This window comes from Hemicordylus capensis, chromosome 3 (genome assembly GCF_027244095.1).
Source record: "Hemicordylus capensis ecotype Gifberg chromosome 3, rHemCap1.1.pri, whole genome shotgun sequence".
NCBI lineage: Eukaryota > Metazoa > Chordata > Lepidosauria > Squamata > Cordylidae > Hemicordylus > Hemicordylus capensis.
The window spans coordinates 282,427,984-282,445,471 of NC_069659.1; the positions used below are offsets into that span (position 1 = coordinate 282,427,984).

The following is a 17,488-nucleotide window of genomic DNA, read 5'->3' on the forward strand; positions in this document are numbered from 1 at the left end:
TGGGAACCGAGTTTGGTTTATCTTTAAATGCTAGCTGGCAGTTTATTCAGCGAACACATTTACTATCATGGCTTTTTGGACATGATGTGATTGCAGCTTCTGAAACTCAATTTCTATTATTAGACCTGGAACATCTATTGGATGCACATAAGCCTGTAACCTTGCTGTATCAGAAGCTTAAAGACATTGATAAGATTTATATCAATTATATCCAAGATTTTGGGAACAACGATCTTGAATACCCTATCTTATTAAATCAATGTCGGGTTGCTTTGAAGGCAGTGAAACATGCTTCTTTGGATCTCAAAATGAGGTTAATACAGCAGAAACCTTTATTCAGTGTTTATTGCACACCTCAGAGAATGTTTAACAAGGGATGGTCACAGACGTCTAGAAGTTGGAGGTGTAATCTGTATGAGAGTACACTTACACATATGGTTTGGTCCTGTCTGGTTATTGTGCCATTTTGGCTTGAAATCTATAAGGTTGTTAACATTGCAGCAATCACTGCTTGTCAAGGACATTCATGTTTTGTTGGGGTATATCCCCAACATATGGAATCTAGCATTACATCAAGAATTATGGATTCTTCGTGCTTGGGGGATCGCCAAAAGGATTATAATACAGCACTGGAAGGACAAATTTATTCCTGAACTGCAACTTTGGATAATGGACATATGTTCCTTGTCTGCATTTGAAGTGATTTTTTTCCTAACGGAAAGGTAAAGAAGAGGAATTTTCAGCTATTTTGTTGAATTTTAATGAATTATCTATGCTTTGAAAACAAATGATATATATCCTTAAAAGGTGGTATGTGTTTTCCCCCCTCTTCCATTTCTTTTTTCCTAGGTAGTTTTTATTTTATTATGTTAAAATTATGCTAAAGGGATTTTTTTCTTTTTTTTCTTTCATTTTCTTTTCTTTTTCAGTTATATATATATATATATCCTTTCCCAGATATAATTGTGATCCTTGATTATGTTATATTCACTGCTGCAATCTTATTGAAATCAAAGGAAAAGTGGGGTGGGGGGTGACGTGTTTCAGTAAATATTTTTGAACCTAAACAAACACATCTCCAATTCTTTGGTCACATGTGAAATCATGAACTACTTTAAAGAGAAGTGCTGATTTAAGGGCATATTAACCACAAACAAACCATCACCACAGATCTTTCTCCATTTCCTGTTTTAAATTATTGCTATTTTAACCCTCCTCAGGAGATGTGTTTTTTTACATATGAGTAGGACTTCCTACTCCCAAGTAGTACCATTGGTTACATTACATGACCTCCAATTTTTCCAGGCCACAGAATCCACAATAATTTAACATTTCACCTTAAGAGAGTACAGTGGTGACCGCCACATGCCAAGGATGATGCCCTGTGTGATTAGACAACTCACTGAGAATGTGAACTGTTAGTAAATAAAAATGAACATTTCAAGCCACACACTAATGAGGATCCAACATCTCAGCATTTCAGCTGAAAGGACACACTATGACTGACCTAAAGGCAATCATGTCTGGAAGCTAGTCATGTGCATTCTACAGGCCTGTCTCCCACAATCGTTACTACTACTTCTTTTGGTTTCCTGTCAGCTGTCCTTGGGCACACACCTTCTGGTACATAAAAAACCAGTGTCTTCTGTCCATCCCAGCCAAACACAGATGACAATGGATCCCTTCATGAATGTGGTTGCATATCTGGGAATATGCCTCGCTTCTTGGGTCTCATAGTGCCTACACAGGTCAGCTTCTTGCTCGGGAGAGCATTTGCCCGTTATACACTGTAAGAAGAGTTACCACCCACCACAATCCTCCAAAAGGTCAGTTCAGATGAATATATCCCTACACACTCAATAAAATCAGGGCCATGGTGAGAATGTGCTCCCTTGACACCACTGATGTACATGCTGATAGATTCTCAGTGCATCGTTTAATCACATGAGAGAGGTTTTTATCTAACTTTTAATTTTTTTATTTATTGTTGAATTTATATACCGCCTTTCATTAAAAACAACCCCAAAGCGGTTTACAAAAGTTAAAAAACATACAATAAAAATGACAATTAAAATATTAAGCTAAAAATATAAAACAAATCTAATTTGTTTTATATTTAAACGTAGAGACTTGCCTCTCTACACATGCATCAGAAGGGGTTTGGAGCATGTGTAGAGCGGCAATTCAGACACCACTCCACATCAGCATTGTTTGTCTCATCATTGATCTCCATGTGCCTATATACCTTCATTTCAACCACACATCCCTTCAAAGACCTCCCACTTCTTCTTCCATTGACTGTCTCAAACTTACCCAATGAACCTCCAAACCCAGATGCCCTTCAACTTTTCCTGAACCTAGCTCCACATATCCTGGGGCTATCTCAGGTGGCAGAAGACCTGCCTCACTGCCATTGCTCATGACAGCTGCTGCTCTGGTTTCTAATGGTCTCTGCCATTGCCCACCTTCCTCCCATAGCTTTGCCAGCACCACTCACTCTGGTTGGGCCTTGCCTTGCTCCAGGGTGGGCCAAAACAGCATGTCAGAACCCGTCACTACACCAATGTCTCCCGTTGTTGCTTCTCCCTTTCTGAGTGAGTCAGGAGGATGGCATGATGTGAGGGACTAATAGCGTCTTTGATTGTTTCACATGTTGCTCAGCATGTTCACATATAATGTCTGCATTCCAGTGGTGGACAGGATATGGTATTTCAGGCATGACAGAACATTTTCTGTCATTCCAGATGTTTTAGATGGGGTTGCACTCCCCCTGAAGGACCAGGTTCGCAGTTTGGGGGTGTTCATCGATCCAGCATTGTCACTAGAAGCTCAAGTGACCTCTGTGGCTCAGAGCGCCTTTTATCAGTTTCAGCTGATATGCCAACTGCGACCTTACCTGGACAGAGATAGGTTGGCCACAGTTACTCCTGCTCTGGTAACCTCTCGCTTGGATTACTGCAATGCATTGTACGTGGGGCTGCCTTTTAAAACGTTCCAGAAACTGCAGCTGTTACAAAATAGGTCTGCAAGATTATTAACTGGGACTGTATCTTTTGATCATATTACGCCAGTGCTTTGTCAGCTGCACTGACTCCCAGTCCATTTCTGGGCCAATTCAAAGTACTGTTTTGAACCTTTAAAGCCCTAAATGGCTTGGGACTGGGTTACCTGAGAGAAAACTTTGCCTCATACTGTATGTTCCTACCTGTACTTTAAAATCTTCTTCGGAGGCCCTCCTTTGGGTGTCTCTGTCAAACAAGGTGAGGTGGGTGGCTACCAGGGAGAGGGCCTTTTTGGTGGTTGCACCCTGATTATGGAATAGCCTCCCCAGTGAGGTTTGCCTGGCTTCATCATTTTGCTCTTTTAGATGCCAGGTAAAGACGTTTTTGTTCACCCAGGCTTTTTAAATTTGGGTTTTTCAGATTTGATTCTGATTTTTAACTCATTATAAAATGAGTTTTTAAGCTATTTTGTATTGTACTCTATTTTCTTTTCACCTTTTCCGGCCTGTTATGATTTAATGTGTGATGTGTTTTTATGGTATGTTTTAATCCTCTCTTGTAAGCCGCCCAGAGAACAATTTGTTATGAGGCAGCTAACAAATAAAGTTTATTATTATTATTTATTTATTATTATTCCTGCCTGTTATGTGATACATTATCTTGGTCCTTTCACTGGCAGGTGAGTAAGATTCAGCAGACTGCTCAATGCCACACATCCCACCTCTACATCTTCTTGCTCTTTGCACCTGGAACCAAACTCCATCTATCCTTCTCTTGGGCTGTATCTCACCAGGAGAAGTGAGAAAAAACCACAGACATACAGGTATTCACAGGGGTTCCATTCTCACCTACAGGCAAGAATATGGAAACAGTTAATTGACTGAAATCCTTCAGTCAATGGGAATCTTTGTGTTGCTAACCACAGAAGTGGAGGGAGCAAGGGGGTAGAAATAAGAGAAGAAAGGTCAGTACGTTATTCTCCAGGTCTCAAGCTCTCCAGCAATGCCCCCCAAAACACTTGAATATTCACACACAAACAGAGAGAGAGAGAGAGAGAGAGAGAGAGAGAGAGAGAGAGAGAGAGAGAGAGAGAGAGAAAGAAACACCAGCCACAACATGGCTCTCTGCTGGGAAATGGCAGCTGGAAATGACATCGGAAGTCATTTCCAACCACTCAAAACTGTGGATAGGTGAATTTAGTCTACATATAATTTTTCCATCCATGGATAATGAAACTGGGTTTCTAAGACCCAATCGCGGATACACAAAACTGCAGATAGGGCGTCAATCGATATATAATGAGGACAACCTGTACTGTAGTTGGTTGATCCACTGTTCCAGGCTTGATGAAGCTGATATGTTGTGGTTGCGGCTGTTGTGATCCTTCTGCCTTTGTTCTAGTGGCTAAAATCCCTGCTTCGCAAGATCAGATGCTTCTGAATTATTTACTCATTCTAAACACTAGATCTGGAAGGGGTTGATTTCTTCTAGTCAGTCGTGGAAACAGAACCCTATTCAGTGCCTCAGACTATTTTTCAAACACTATCATCTTTCAAGAACACTTGAGCTTGAAAGGAGAAACAAAACTGAAGTTTCCAGTGAGAAACAGGGCATTCTCTCCTATCCCAAATGGCTTAACACAGGAATGGGATAGATGTGTGAAACAATCAAAGACATCATCACGAAGCACACAAGCCCAGACATATGCATTACATTCCAAAATCCAAACTTACTAAGCAATCTAATTTAGGATAAGTCCCTATGTGGCCCCAAATATGACAGTCAACCAGACTGTGTGAGTAAAATTTATCTATCAAGTCTCCCATGCAGGAAAATAACACTACTCCAGACCTTCCAATCTCCAGAAGCAATTACTTATGCCCTGAAGGAAGACAGAAGCAAGAAAATAAAGGCCATCCTTAGGAAAGAGGGGGATAATTTCCTGGCCATAAAAGAGAGACACCAAAAGATAAATCATAAGATTCTCCTCAGAAATGTATCCAACTCTAACTTGAGTCACGTGGAGTTCTTTCTTTCCACTACTGCTTCTGTAATTCAAAAGTTATGTAGACTTTGAGGTCATTCACACGACCTTTGAGAGCACTGGAGAGGGGGAAAGGGGGGAAGACAGGATAGCACCTAGTTGCCCGCTCTGTGTCTGCTCAGGCTCTAGACTATGTCTGCTTTTCCTGCAGCCCAAGCATTCTCATGACCCTGTAACTAAGTAAAATGTTTGGGTAGAAATCCCAGGCGACCTGGGAGGGCAGCAATGAGACTGGCCTCAATCCCAGTGCTTCACATGAGCAGCCCAATCCAAACCTGGGTAGGGCTGCTTGTGTTAACAATAGGGATAAGCCCAAAGTGTTTGCTTTGGCTCCCTGGCACTTAACCCTCTAAAATGCCACGCCACAGCGATGGGATGCATCCTCGGCATCCCTCGCACGGAATCGGCACATTACATTGTGTTGGTGCATGCATTTATGCCATTTGTGTGGCCAGCAACAGATTGCTGGCCCTGCAAATGGCACTGACGCATGTGCCGATGCCCCGTGAGGAATGCCGGGGATGCATCCTATCACCACGGCACGGTGTTTTAGAGGGGCAAGCAGCACAAGCTGCCACTTGCACCGAGGTATTTCCATTGAAACAATGCCACGGTGGGCCAGCGGGAGCTTGGAGGACGGGCAGGTAGGACCTGCTCACCTCCTCTTAAGGGAACCCCTCACCACCCTTGGATGTGCACCAAAGCAATTTGGTGCACATCCCTAGTTAACAGCTTCTTTCAATTTCCAACATGCATTTTTGTAATAGTCAGTTTGTAGCTATTAGCTCTTTTGTCTGCAGATTACTTTAATCTAAGTAGCTCTTCAGCCTGTAGCATGCTATTGTTTCTATTATAGCTCTCTTCCACCTTTTAAAAACCACTACCATTTTATTATCTGAATTTTATTAATTCCCTAGAAAAGCAAAAGTGGTATAGATGTGAGCACTGTAAGATATTCCCCTTAGGTGATGGAGCCGTGAAGTAGGTTCCAACTTCACTCCCTGGCATCTCCAAGATAGGACTGAGAGAGACTCCTACCTGCAACCTTGGAGAAGCCGCTGCCAGTCTGTGTAGACAATACTGATCTAGACGGACCAATGGTCTGACTCAGTATATGTATGACAGCCTCCTATGTATGACACCACATTGTCTGCCAGTGAAGAATGTTTACTGCAGACAATTCCCAACTATAGATGTAAGTTCTCAGCCCCATGACAGTATTTATTTTGTCTATATGCCTCATCATAAGATTAATAGGAGCTTAATTAATTAATCCCATTAATAGCAGGATTAATGACCCACTATAAGATTAACACAAAGTTTTTTAAACACTGAGGAAAATCTAGTACTTCTGACTGAATCTCTCTTCTTCTTCTTTTGTACCACAATAGTTTAATTTAATTTTCAAAACAATATGTGAGAGATGGCACACTAAAAAGAGGCACAAACTGGTCTAAGAAATCTTGATTGTACCCTGAGAACTAAACCATTAAAGCTCTAGAGAGAATCGCCAATATGTTTTGGATGAATGACTGAATTATTGTCCAAACATGTTAGGGAATTATAGAAAAGTCAGAATGGAAACAATGTCCCAAATGCGGACATTTCTACCAACTTCTCAACTTGGAAAATACTTTATATAATACACCCCAAAACAACTTGTATGTTTAAACACACCTTTTGTGTGAACCTACTGTTGTACATTCCTGGCTTCAAAATGAATTATTGTATATTCCTGGCTTCAAAATGAAACCTCTCCTAATATTTTTTTATAAAAATAAATTTTACATACAACATAAAAAAGAGGAAAATCCAGAAGAACAAACAGAAAAATAAACCCAGAAGAATAAACAGGTTCAGTATTAAATACACTGATTATGTTCCAGTCAAATTAAGCTCTGTTTGGCATCACTGAGTTCAACAGAAGGAAGGAAGTTAGGCATGTGCTTGATACCAATGGGATTGAAATGTGCTTCATTTTAACTGGATCGTACCCCTTATTTCACACAAGCAGATTTATTTATTTACATGTCCTATAACAAATATGCAGTGTTTATACAATTTTGTCCATTGTCCTAAAGTTTTCCCCACTCCCAGCGTTAGCTTGGTTCAGACCCTGCAATACCGCACCCTCTCCTCCTATGCACTCCATTCCATTATCCTACAAAGACATGCAGCATACTGTACTAAATGGATTTACAATGAAACAGCCTTTTCAAGCCTCCAGCTGTGCTGTAAACCAAATACACTTACACACGCATACACAAAGAACTGAATCCCACTAACTAAAGAATCTTCAAGATGAAAATGCTGATCCATTTTCATAAATGAAGGCTTCCTCTGATGCCTTTTAAACTGCCTTGTATCACTGTCAACACTATATAATGTTCTTTTCTTTTTCCTACATGGTATCTGTCAGCGCGGGAAGCAACGTTCTGTAGACAAATATTTGTCCAAAGCAATAAAACAAAAGTGACATATGGAAGGAGATCAGATAAAACACACACAGACATGCACACACTTATCCAGGATTTCGGCTTTAAATAAGATCATCTCTCACAAGAAGATTTTCTTTAACGAATAAGGTGAAGAGAGAGAAGCAGATAGGATAAACTGAAGCTCTACTGCTGTACCTCACTTACCTTTCTGAGCCATATTGTCCCTTGCTGCAGGAGGGTCAGGCAAAGGGCAAGAAATCTACCCAACATTAAGAATTTGCTGTCTAAACATCAGTGCTCGCCAACTCCTTACCGTATAGCGTGCTTCTGGTAAGCTGTCCCCCCATCGTACTGCGCAAGGTGGCTTGGCTACCTTGCAGTTTCCTCTCTCACTGGGCAGAGATGCAAAACTCCAGGCATGCAATCATTGTCAGCATGCAAGACACACACACACGCTCCAACACAGAGAGATGTAATGACTCTCAATAAATACACACTCATGCACATACGACAGAAGCCTACGATCAGCCTCCACCCACTTTCCGACCCTCTCAGGCTCAGCAGTAAGCAGAGGCATATGTCATGATTATTTACATAAGGAGGAGACTTGTGACTCTGTAATAGCTAGAGAGGCTCGAAGCATTTTACAGACACCTACAACATCTCCGTCCCAAAGTAACTCAAGGGCAATGAAACACACCCCTTCCATTCACCTCTATTCTGTCTTCCCTAACCTGGAATCCCATTTAATTACAGATAGGAGAGATACAGAGGATTTATAGCTGCTGAAATTGAAGGCTGCATGCCTAGTTATATACCCAAAGGTACCCTTGCTTCGAATAAGAACAAAGCCTTTGTCTCTGTATATTTAACTGCAAATACAAAACAGATTTCTAAATCACAGACCTAATTATCAATGAAATGTTTTCCCAGCCCCATTATTATGTAGTTTAAAGATAAAAATGAAGTCACACAAAACCCACAGCAACATTCAGCACATAACTCTTAAACTATATATCTGCAGAGAGGGGAACCCAATAGTTATATTACCAGACATCACTGGCCCAGATTCCTCTGCTGGTTAATTATTAATTATTTAAGAGCAAGGGAGAAGTGCCTGAAATGTAGAATGGTTCATCCTGGACTGTAATAGCAAAAAAATATTTCCCTTCACCCCCTTGAACTAGCTTTTGTAGCAGGATTGCAGGCTCAGCTCAGACACAATGCAGCTCGCTCTTCAGTCCATTACCTCCACTGATTGACTGCAGTGAGCGTTATTAAAAGCACTGAGTTGTGCAGGCAGGTTGGCAAAGTCAGGAGAGGAGGGGGAACAGAGTTCAAAGGCATGTTCTGCCCCCAATGCTGGCTTAAGAACTTTCTCCTTGACCACAGCTATCAGCCAAATGAGAACCAAGTTGTCTCCAGATACATCCCAGCTCTACCATGACTTAACTTCATACTGAAGTTCCAAGTCTGAGAACAAACTCAATGGTATGCAACCATTTTCCACGACTGATACTCCCGATAAGTAAGGCAGAGAGATGGAGCTATAATTGAAACCCATGATGATGAACACATATGAATTGTACTAACACCTGCAGCTACAAGAGAATAAGGGCTGAGCAGCAGATAATAATTCTGTAGCAGAATAATTCATAATCTCTGCTGGCTGGACTCCCTCTGGTCCACAGTCTGACATAGCTGATGGACAAAGAAGTCCCCCATGGAAATACAGAATGCAATGCAGAATGCTCACACATTAGTCAATGAGTGATTTGACAACAAGAACTTGCATGTTTACTCCAAATTAGCATGCAGCATGGGCTGCTTGGTTGCACCACTATAACAACTAAATTGCTTTGTTTACTAAAGCTATTCTTCAGATAGTTCCAGCATTGGGTAACCTTGGTTGGTCCTGATTTCTGCTTTAGGGACAATGTAAAGAGGAAGCTTTATCACGTTATATTCTTTAATTATAAGGCAACAGTAGTTCATCCAACTGTTATTAAGGGGCCTCAAAAAAAGAATGTTTGCCCTTCCTTATTATATATCCTGGGAAAGATCTTCCCTTGTACTGCAATGCACCTGTATCTTTGGATTGTAATCTAACAAATATCTGGAAATCACTGAACTAAGATCTGAACTAATCACTGAACTAAGAATCACTGAACTCTCTGGGCGTAGAAAATCCTGGCTTGATGGTACTCAAACACCTTCAGTTACCTTGCAATCATACACTTCTGTGATGAAAACCAGAGCAGTTTAACCTCTTCTCAACCTAAGATGTAGTTGTCTTCTACATTCTAAAATAAAGCTATTTAGATACGTGAGCATGTTTCCTATTTAAAAGTACTGTATCGTGGGTTAGGTAACATAGTTTATCTAAGCAGTTTGTAGGAAAACATAGGAAGCCACCTTATTTATTTATTTGTGATTTCTCTATGTAAACCGCTTTGAAAACTTTTGTTGAAAAGTGGTATATAAATATTTGTTGTTGTTGTTATACAAAGTCAGACCGTTGGTTCATCTAGCTCAGTACTGAATACACTGATTGGCAATAGCTCTCCAAGGTTGCAGACAGGAGTCTTTCCCAACTAGGGATGGAGCCACCATTGAGCAAACAGGTTCAAAGAACCCGGGCTGCCACACCTAAGGGTTGTGCCTCACACCCGACACACACCCTGCATCTGATGTCAGACGCAGGAGCATGGTTTAGGTCCCAAATGGGGCCATGCGGCCCCGTTTGAGCACTAAATCAGCCAGTGCTGCATTTGCAGCGTGGCTAGAGCGGCTCTCCCTGCCTTTTAAATATTGCTTGGAGCGCAGACCTCGCTCCCAGACGAGCAGTGCTGCACCAGGCAATGCAGAGCTCTGGAGACCGGAACAATGGACCCCTGCTAACTGGCCAAAGAGGCACCTTTTATCGTGGTGATTCTCTTTATTTAGCAGGGGGAGAGTAACTGGCCCTATCCACCCCCAGCACAGTACTTCCAGTGACTGTTGCTGGTGTGTGTCTTATGTTTCTTTTTAGAATGTGAGCCCTTTGGGGACAGGGAGCCATCTTATTTGTTTATTTCTCTTTGTAAACCGCCCCGAGCCATTTTTGGAAGGGCGGTATAGAAATTGAATTAATAATAATAATAATATGCACCGCACACTGAGGGCAGTGGATTGAGGGATTTCCTGCCTCTGTGTTTCCTCAGCTAAGGCCTTCGCTCCCTTAACCTTGGCTAAGATCCAGGCGTAAAAATAAGATTCAGCTGGGTGGGAGCACCAGGATCCACACAGATCTCGGTGCGCCACAAAAGCCTACCCCAGGCTTGGCTGCCCTAGTCCAATCTAGGCTTCTCATGAGAACAGCCTCATTGTCGGGTGATTCAGATTAACACCCCTGTAATGCAATTAAAGATGTCCCGACGGCACATCGGGATGTACTTTACTGATGTCAGAGAAGGCATATTCTCAGCGCTTGCCAGTTCTGAACCTGTATGCCAGCAGTTGCTTGTCCAAAACAACTCCTAATCTATTTCTCTCTCTCAAACACACAAACACACACACACACACACACACACACACCAGAAGTAGAGCATTTAAAAGTATCCCTAACAAATGATAGTCTAAGGTGTGTTTTTTATATTGAAAACATACAAGTCAGAAGATACCACAAGTTTTCTGGGCAACTCGTTCCAGTACTGAATTGCATTTATAAGCCAGAAAGCTTTTCCTAACATGTATCTAAAATCCATTTCCCTGCAGCTAATATACATTGCTTATCACACTGTGACAATCAGCAGAATGAATCTTCAGCTGTATAAATCTTCTCTTCGGTTTGGGAAGGATTACATTCCAGTGGTGGGAATACAGTCCTATAACACAAAGAGTTCTCTATAAAACATTGTGCAAATAAGGCAAGGTGCTAAAGATAACAAGCTGCAATAATTCCTGGTTTTTCAAACCCTGGGCCAGTTTTACTCTTGATGAACTAATAATGTACGTCCTGAAGCTCCTTGCTGCAGTCTGCATTTTACAGCAGCTTCTTGGCAGTCATAGCTCCTACTTAGATCTGCTGCTGCATTTTTAGCAATGCTGCAAGAAAAGACCTGCAGCTGCATTGCTGAAGCTGCAAGCTCAGCAGCAAATCGCAATATAAAGACATGCACAGAGAGACCTGGGCAATCTGCTCCCAGCAGCTTCCTTCTTTTGTATACAACATTAAATTGTCTTCACTTTGTTTTAATTTTAGAAGATTTTAGAAATTAACCTAAGTAAAAGTTTGAAGAAAAAATCAGTGGATATATGTTTCAGTTAACAGTAAATTTAACACTGCAGCAGTTTGTGGAAAGGCACCTTATAAGCAAATGACACAATACAATATGCACAGGCCTGGTTCACAGGTTGTACACTTGAGAATGACAGCTGACTCTGACAACAGATTGCACTGAAAAATACTGTATGTGAGGTGCTGTGAGGAGATATAAAATATGAAAGCTCTGTCAGTGGTGACACATTCACACATGCAAGTCACTTCTTAACGCTAGAGGGAATGCACTACAATACAAACATCCATAAGGTCTGAAAACAGATGACAAGAATGAACCCACAACAAAATGTTGTAGTTGTTTGTGTTATTTGAGCCTGTGGCTGAGCATGGTGAAAAACCAAAAACAAAAGTTAGCTACAAACACAGGAGTCCCTGCTCTAAATTACCTCATGTGCAATTTTTTTTAATGGGTTTTGATGGGGGTGGGATTGGTGATCAGTCATAGCTAGGGGCGTATCTAGGGTGGGCAGGCAGGGCACGTGCCCCGGGCGCCACTTGAAGGGGGCGCCATTTCTTAACAATTTTTTTAAAAAAAATTGGCTGCCAAAAACAAAATGGCCACCATGCATGCTCAAATGGCCTCTGTGAGGCCCTAGGCCATGCCAGGCCTCGCAGAGGCCATTTGAGCATGTGTGGTGGCCATTTTTTTTTCAGCAGCCATTATCTATATTAATTAAAGCCACCACACGTGCTCGAATGGTCCCTGCAAGGCCCTAGGCCTTGCCAGGCCTCACAGAGGCCATTTGAGCATGCGTTGCAGCCTCCAAAATGGCCACCACGCTGATCTTTGCAGTCTCGAATAGGCCCGAAAATCAGCCTGGGATGGGCTGTGGGGGTGAATTAAGAGGCCAGCAGGGGGAGGGGGAATGGTGAGTTTGTCTTTGAATCAGTGTGAAATCCTTAGTATTAAGGCCCACTGGGAGTTTCAGAAAGATAGTTAAAATGAGAGAAAGAGAGCAAGAAATACTGGAATATATTCCACGCAGTGACACAGTTTACTCTGTATATCCTTTAATTATTTTCAGACTATCTGGGAAAAGTCAAATTCTCCATTTATTTTTAAAACTTATGTAATAGTGATGCTACAATGCATAGTAGAGAATTAGACAGGCACTTCTGTTTAGTTTTCCAAGTACACCTCCACATTTGGGTATTTGGGTATTTCATGAGCCCCAGCATACTGACATTTGTCATTTCCCAGCATTTTTTGGTCTGGCTACGTCCACTGCTAAATAGTTTTTGAAATATTAAAAGATTAATGAGCTTGACTTGTATTTTTTAGCTGATATTATGGTAAAGTTATCTGAAAGATGGGTGTCAGATGTTTGGACAGGGGGCGCAATTTCAGTGCTTGCCCTAGGCGCTATTTTCCCTAGATACGCCTCTGGTCATAGCTCCTTTTCATCAGGTCCTAACACTTCAAGAGTTATGTTAAGTAACAGGGCTCTTCGGTTTTGTGTAACTGCAACAGAGTGGTAAGGCACATTTCTTCTGTTAAGTACTATTCTGATTATCTGAACCTCCAGAGTGTCCCCAGACAGCTGTGGAGTTGTGAGGAAATTCTCTCAAAACGTTACCATCAGAACCTGGTGGGGCAATACTTCATAAAAACCAAGAGATTGACTGTGTCAAACTCCTTCCCCTTCAGAAAAAGAACACGGTCCCCTGACTTGTGAGAGAAACACAGAGTTTCAGCATTTTTTTCATGTGGAGACTATTAGACAGCTTTGCCCCTCAGAAGCAGAAGGGTTTGCTCATGCTGAGAAATTTCCCACTCTTTTTGATGGAGCCCTCCTTTCTCCCTCTCCTCCTCACCGAGTTCCATTAGCTCCACCCACTTACTTGTCTACATTGTTGGTGCTCATTAACATTCTTTTCCATTGGCTAACATGCAGGCAGTTGCGGGGGGGGGGGAGGGAGCTGTCCCCTCTAGAGTTGTTTTTTCTTCTTCCAGATATTTATTAAACTAACATATCTGTGAGTCACCTCAAGGCTGCCAGTATCTACCACTTGCCAGCAGGCACTCCGGTTCTCCAGCCACAAGGAATGTAATATTTCCAGCTCTTTCAGAAATGGTATATAGATCTGTGTTGAGGGCTTTCCATGCACTTCACACATATGGGGGGGGGGTTATACATGTACACAAAGAACTATATATGTCTATATAGGTGTGTGTGTGTACACACACATACACACACCAAAAAAACCCTATATGTGTAGAGTGCATAGAAAGCCCTTCCATCATTGTGCTTTATACAGAAGAAAGTTAAACAGCAAGTTGGTCACCATAAAAGGGGTGAGGGGAAATATTATTGGTTATAACGTTATAAGACTTTTATTATGCAATAGAGCTTATTTTCCTGAGCATTTTGCGATAAGTAACTTTTTTCCTGAAATAAATTGGTTCAGCTTTATTTTTATCTTGATTGACCAGTTATTGTAAGAATACAGTTGGTTCATTCATTATGCCAAACACTAAAACAGAGTCTATACTACAAAATGGAATTAGAAAATTAAGCCCATGGATGCTAATGAGATGAAGCACTCTTAAGCATCTGCTATATTGTGGCCACAGTATATCTAGAAAAAACTTGAAAATTGACTCCCAAGTAAACTTTCTTAAAAACTAAACAAGCATACAAAATATTCTTTAAAAATCATATCATAATGGTACCTAACATATATCAGAATGTGTTTGCCACACAACACATACAAGAATTGATTTATATTTTATTTATATTTATATTTTATATTATGTTTTCCACCTAGGTAATTTTGGAGCCTGGACCCAGAGGCCTTTGGAGGCGCCCCACCCCCGGCCGCAAGTTAAGCATCATCCACTACACACACACACAGCGACACATGCAGTATTTTTAACACGTGGGTTCTTGAGGGCGCAAACAGCAACTCTACACACAAGAATGTAAGAATATAAAACAGCTATTTTAATGCAAATATGCATTAGCAGAAACATTTCAACATACAACCTAACATATTCCCATCCCACATATTCTTTCCCCACCTCCCTCTCTGCCTCTAAAGCAGAGGTCACGCTCATTCTCCCAGCACAGCTCACAGTCATGCTTGGCGGCCCGGTGTGGTGACCACACCACTTGGGAAAGACTAAAGAGGATTTGGGGGGCCCCAGGGGGTGTGGAGGGCCTGAACTTTGGCCCCATAGTTCAGGGGTAAGAGAGGGGTAACCCGCTCAAGTAGCCTGCCCCTTAAACCAGGTTTGCGGAGCGAGTGCTCCTTAAACCAGGTTTGCGGAGCGAGTGCTCCGCAAACCTGGGTTTTGGGATCGAGAGTAGCCGGCCACTTACGAGTAGACTCCCGGCGGGAGCTAAAAAGCAGCCTCCTGCCCTGCATGTGGCCCCTGAACTCCCCAGCCCCTGCTGGCTCCGCAAAACCGGCAAAAGTGGGCCTCACTGATCGTGAGACCCGCCTCATTGTCATGTTGGCTGGAACTGAGATTTCACAGAAGGGGCCAGGCTAAGGAATAGGGAAGAATCCTGATACATAGGGAAACTAAGGCATAGGAACATGGGGCAAGGTGACTGAAGAAAGGGCAGTAGAGTAGGCAACAGACTGAAAGGGAATCTGAGGGAAAGCTGAAGGAAATGTCAGAGAAGGAAGTTAATAGAGGTAAGAAAGAATTGGGCTTTAATCAGAGCTCAGGCTCTGGAGAGCACTACAGCACAGGAGGATGGGATGTATGCTATGAGGACAGAAGGGAGATGAGGTTGGCCAAGAAGCACAGTGAGACAAAGTAGGCAATGAACTGGAAAGCAGGGGCTCCAGGAACTAAAGAATGGTAAAGACAGTGAACTGAGGGAAAGAGGAGACAAACGCAGCCAACAGCAGAAAGTAGGCAAAAGTGGGAAATAGGACTGGGGTTGGGCAAGAAGGAAATAGGCAGGTAAGAGAGGTCTACTACTATGATTACTGTATTATCAATATTTATATACCACTCTTTAATGCGAAGTTCTCAAAGTGGTTTACAAAGAAAAATAAATAATACATAAATAAGATGAACCCCTGTCCCCAAAGGGCTCTAAAGAGAAACATAAAGGTAGATACCAGCAACAGCCACTAGAGAGATGCTGTGCTGGGGTTGGATAAGGCCAGTTGCTCTCCCCCTGCTAAATGTAAGAGAATCACCACTTTAAAAGGAGTCTCTTTGTTTAGTTAGCAGGGGAACTAACAGAGGGTTAGGAAGCCATGGAGGCATCATGTTGCTTGGTCTAAAACATAAACTGGGGTGGGCAAACTTGGCCCTCCAGCTGTTGTTGAACTACAACTCCCAATATCTTTTTTGAAAATAATTATAATGATTGGGGTTTTAGTTGGAAGGCCAACAGCTGGAGGGCCAAGTTTGCCCACTCTGGGCTAACCCTGAGACTTTTTCAAGTTTTAGCTTCTACTTATACAGCAGGATTTTGACAAGACAATCCTAAAAAGCACCCAACACCAGATAATCCTAAAAAGCTGGTCTTGTGGTAGCAAGCATGAATTGTCCCCTCTGCTAAGCAGGGTCTACCATGGTTTGAATTTGAATGGGAGACATGTGTTAGCACTGTGAGACATGTGTTAGCACTGTCCCCAACTTTAAGGGATGGGGCCACTCTGGGGAAAGCATCTGAATGTTTGCATGCAGAAGGTTCCAAGTTCCCTCCCTGGCATCTCTAGATATGGCTGCAAGAGACTCCTGCCTGTAACCTTGGAGAGACCACTGCCAGTCTGTGTAGAGTAAAATGCTGAACTGGATGGAACGATGGTCTGACCTGGTATGAGGCAGTTTCCTATGTTCCTATGACAAAAAACCACAGAGGTTTGTGATGGAGCTGAATTTCACATATTGATTTTAACTAAGCAGGCAAATATTTGGCTACAGTTTCCAGTAAGCCTGCAATAAACAACTGTTAATGAAAATAAAATACTATATATTCTTTATTTTGTCTCCCCTCAAATTTTAGTAGCTACAGGCCTGTCTCCAACCTCCCATGGTTGGGCAAGGTGATTGAAAGGGTGGTGGCCTCTCAGCTCCAGGTGGACTTGGAGGAAACTGACTATCTAGACCCATTTCAAACTGGTTTTCAGACAGGCTATGGGGTGGAGACTGCCTTGGTCAGCCTGACGGATGATCTCCAATTGGGAATTGACAGAGGAAGTGTGACTTCTGTTGGTCCTTTTGGATCTCTCGGCAGCTTTCGATACTATCGACCATAGTATCCTTCTGGAATGTTTGAGGGAGTTGGGGGTGGGAGGCACTGCTTTGCAGTGGTTCCACTCCTACCTTTCTAGCAGATCCCAGATGGTGTCGCTTGAAGAGTGTTGCTCTTCAAAATCTGAGCTTTTATATGGGGTCCCTCAGGGCTCCATACTGTCTCCAATGCTTTTCAATATCTACATGAAACCGTTGGGAGAAATCATCCGGAGATTTGGTGCTGATGACACCCAGGATACTGATGACAGTATGCTGATGACACCCAAATCTATTTCTCCATGTCAACATCATCAGGAGAAGGCATATCCTCCCTGAATGCCTGCTTGGAAGCAGTAATGGGCTGGATGAGGGATAACAAACTGAGACTGAATCCAGAAAAGACGGAGGTACTTATTGTGCGGGATCATCACTCGGGAAGTGATATTGATCTACCTGTTCTAGATTGGGTCACACTTC

At 42.3% G+C, this 17,488-nt stretch overlaps 1 protein-coding gene across 11 annotated transcripts in view; it reads right to left on the reverse strand.

Annotated features, from left to right (window-relative positions):
- NEURL1 (neuralized E3 ubiquitin protein ligase 1) overlaps positions 1 to 17,488 on the reverse strand; it is a 265,752-nt gene that overhangs the window by 149,561 nt on the left and 98,703 nt on the right. The window contains exon 1 of one of the 11 annotated variants that reach the window (XM_053311881.1): positions 7,798 to 7,942. The exons of 9 other annotated variants lie outside the window; for them this stretch is intronic. In XM_053311881.1, coding sequence (XP_053167856.1) covers positions 7,798 to 7,831 — 34 coding nt within the window. In that variant the 5' untranslated portion in view covers positions 7,832 to 7,942. Of the gene's footprint in view, positions 1 to 7,688; positions 7,764 to 7,797; positions 7,943 to 17,488 lie in introns of those variants that run through there. One more of the 11 variants, XM_053311882.1, reaches the window with a different exon arrangement.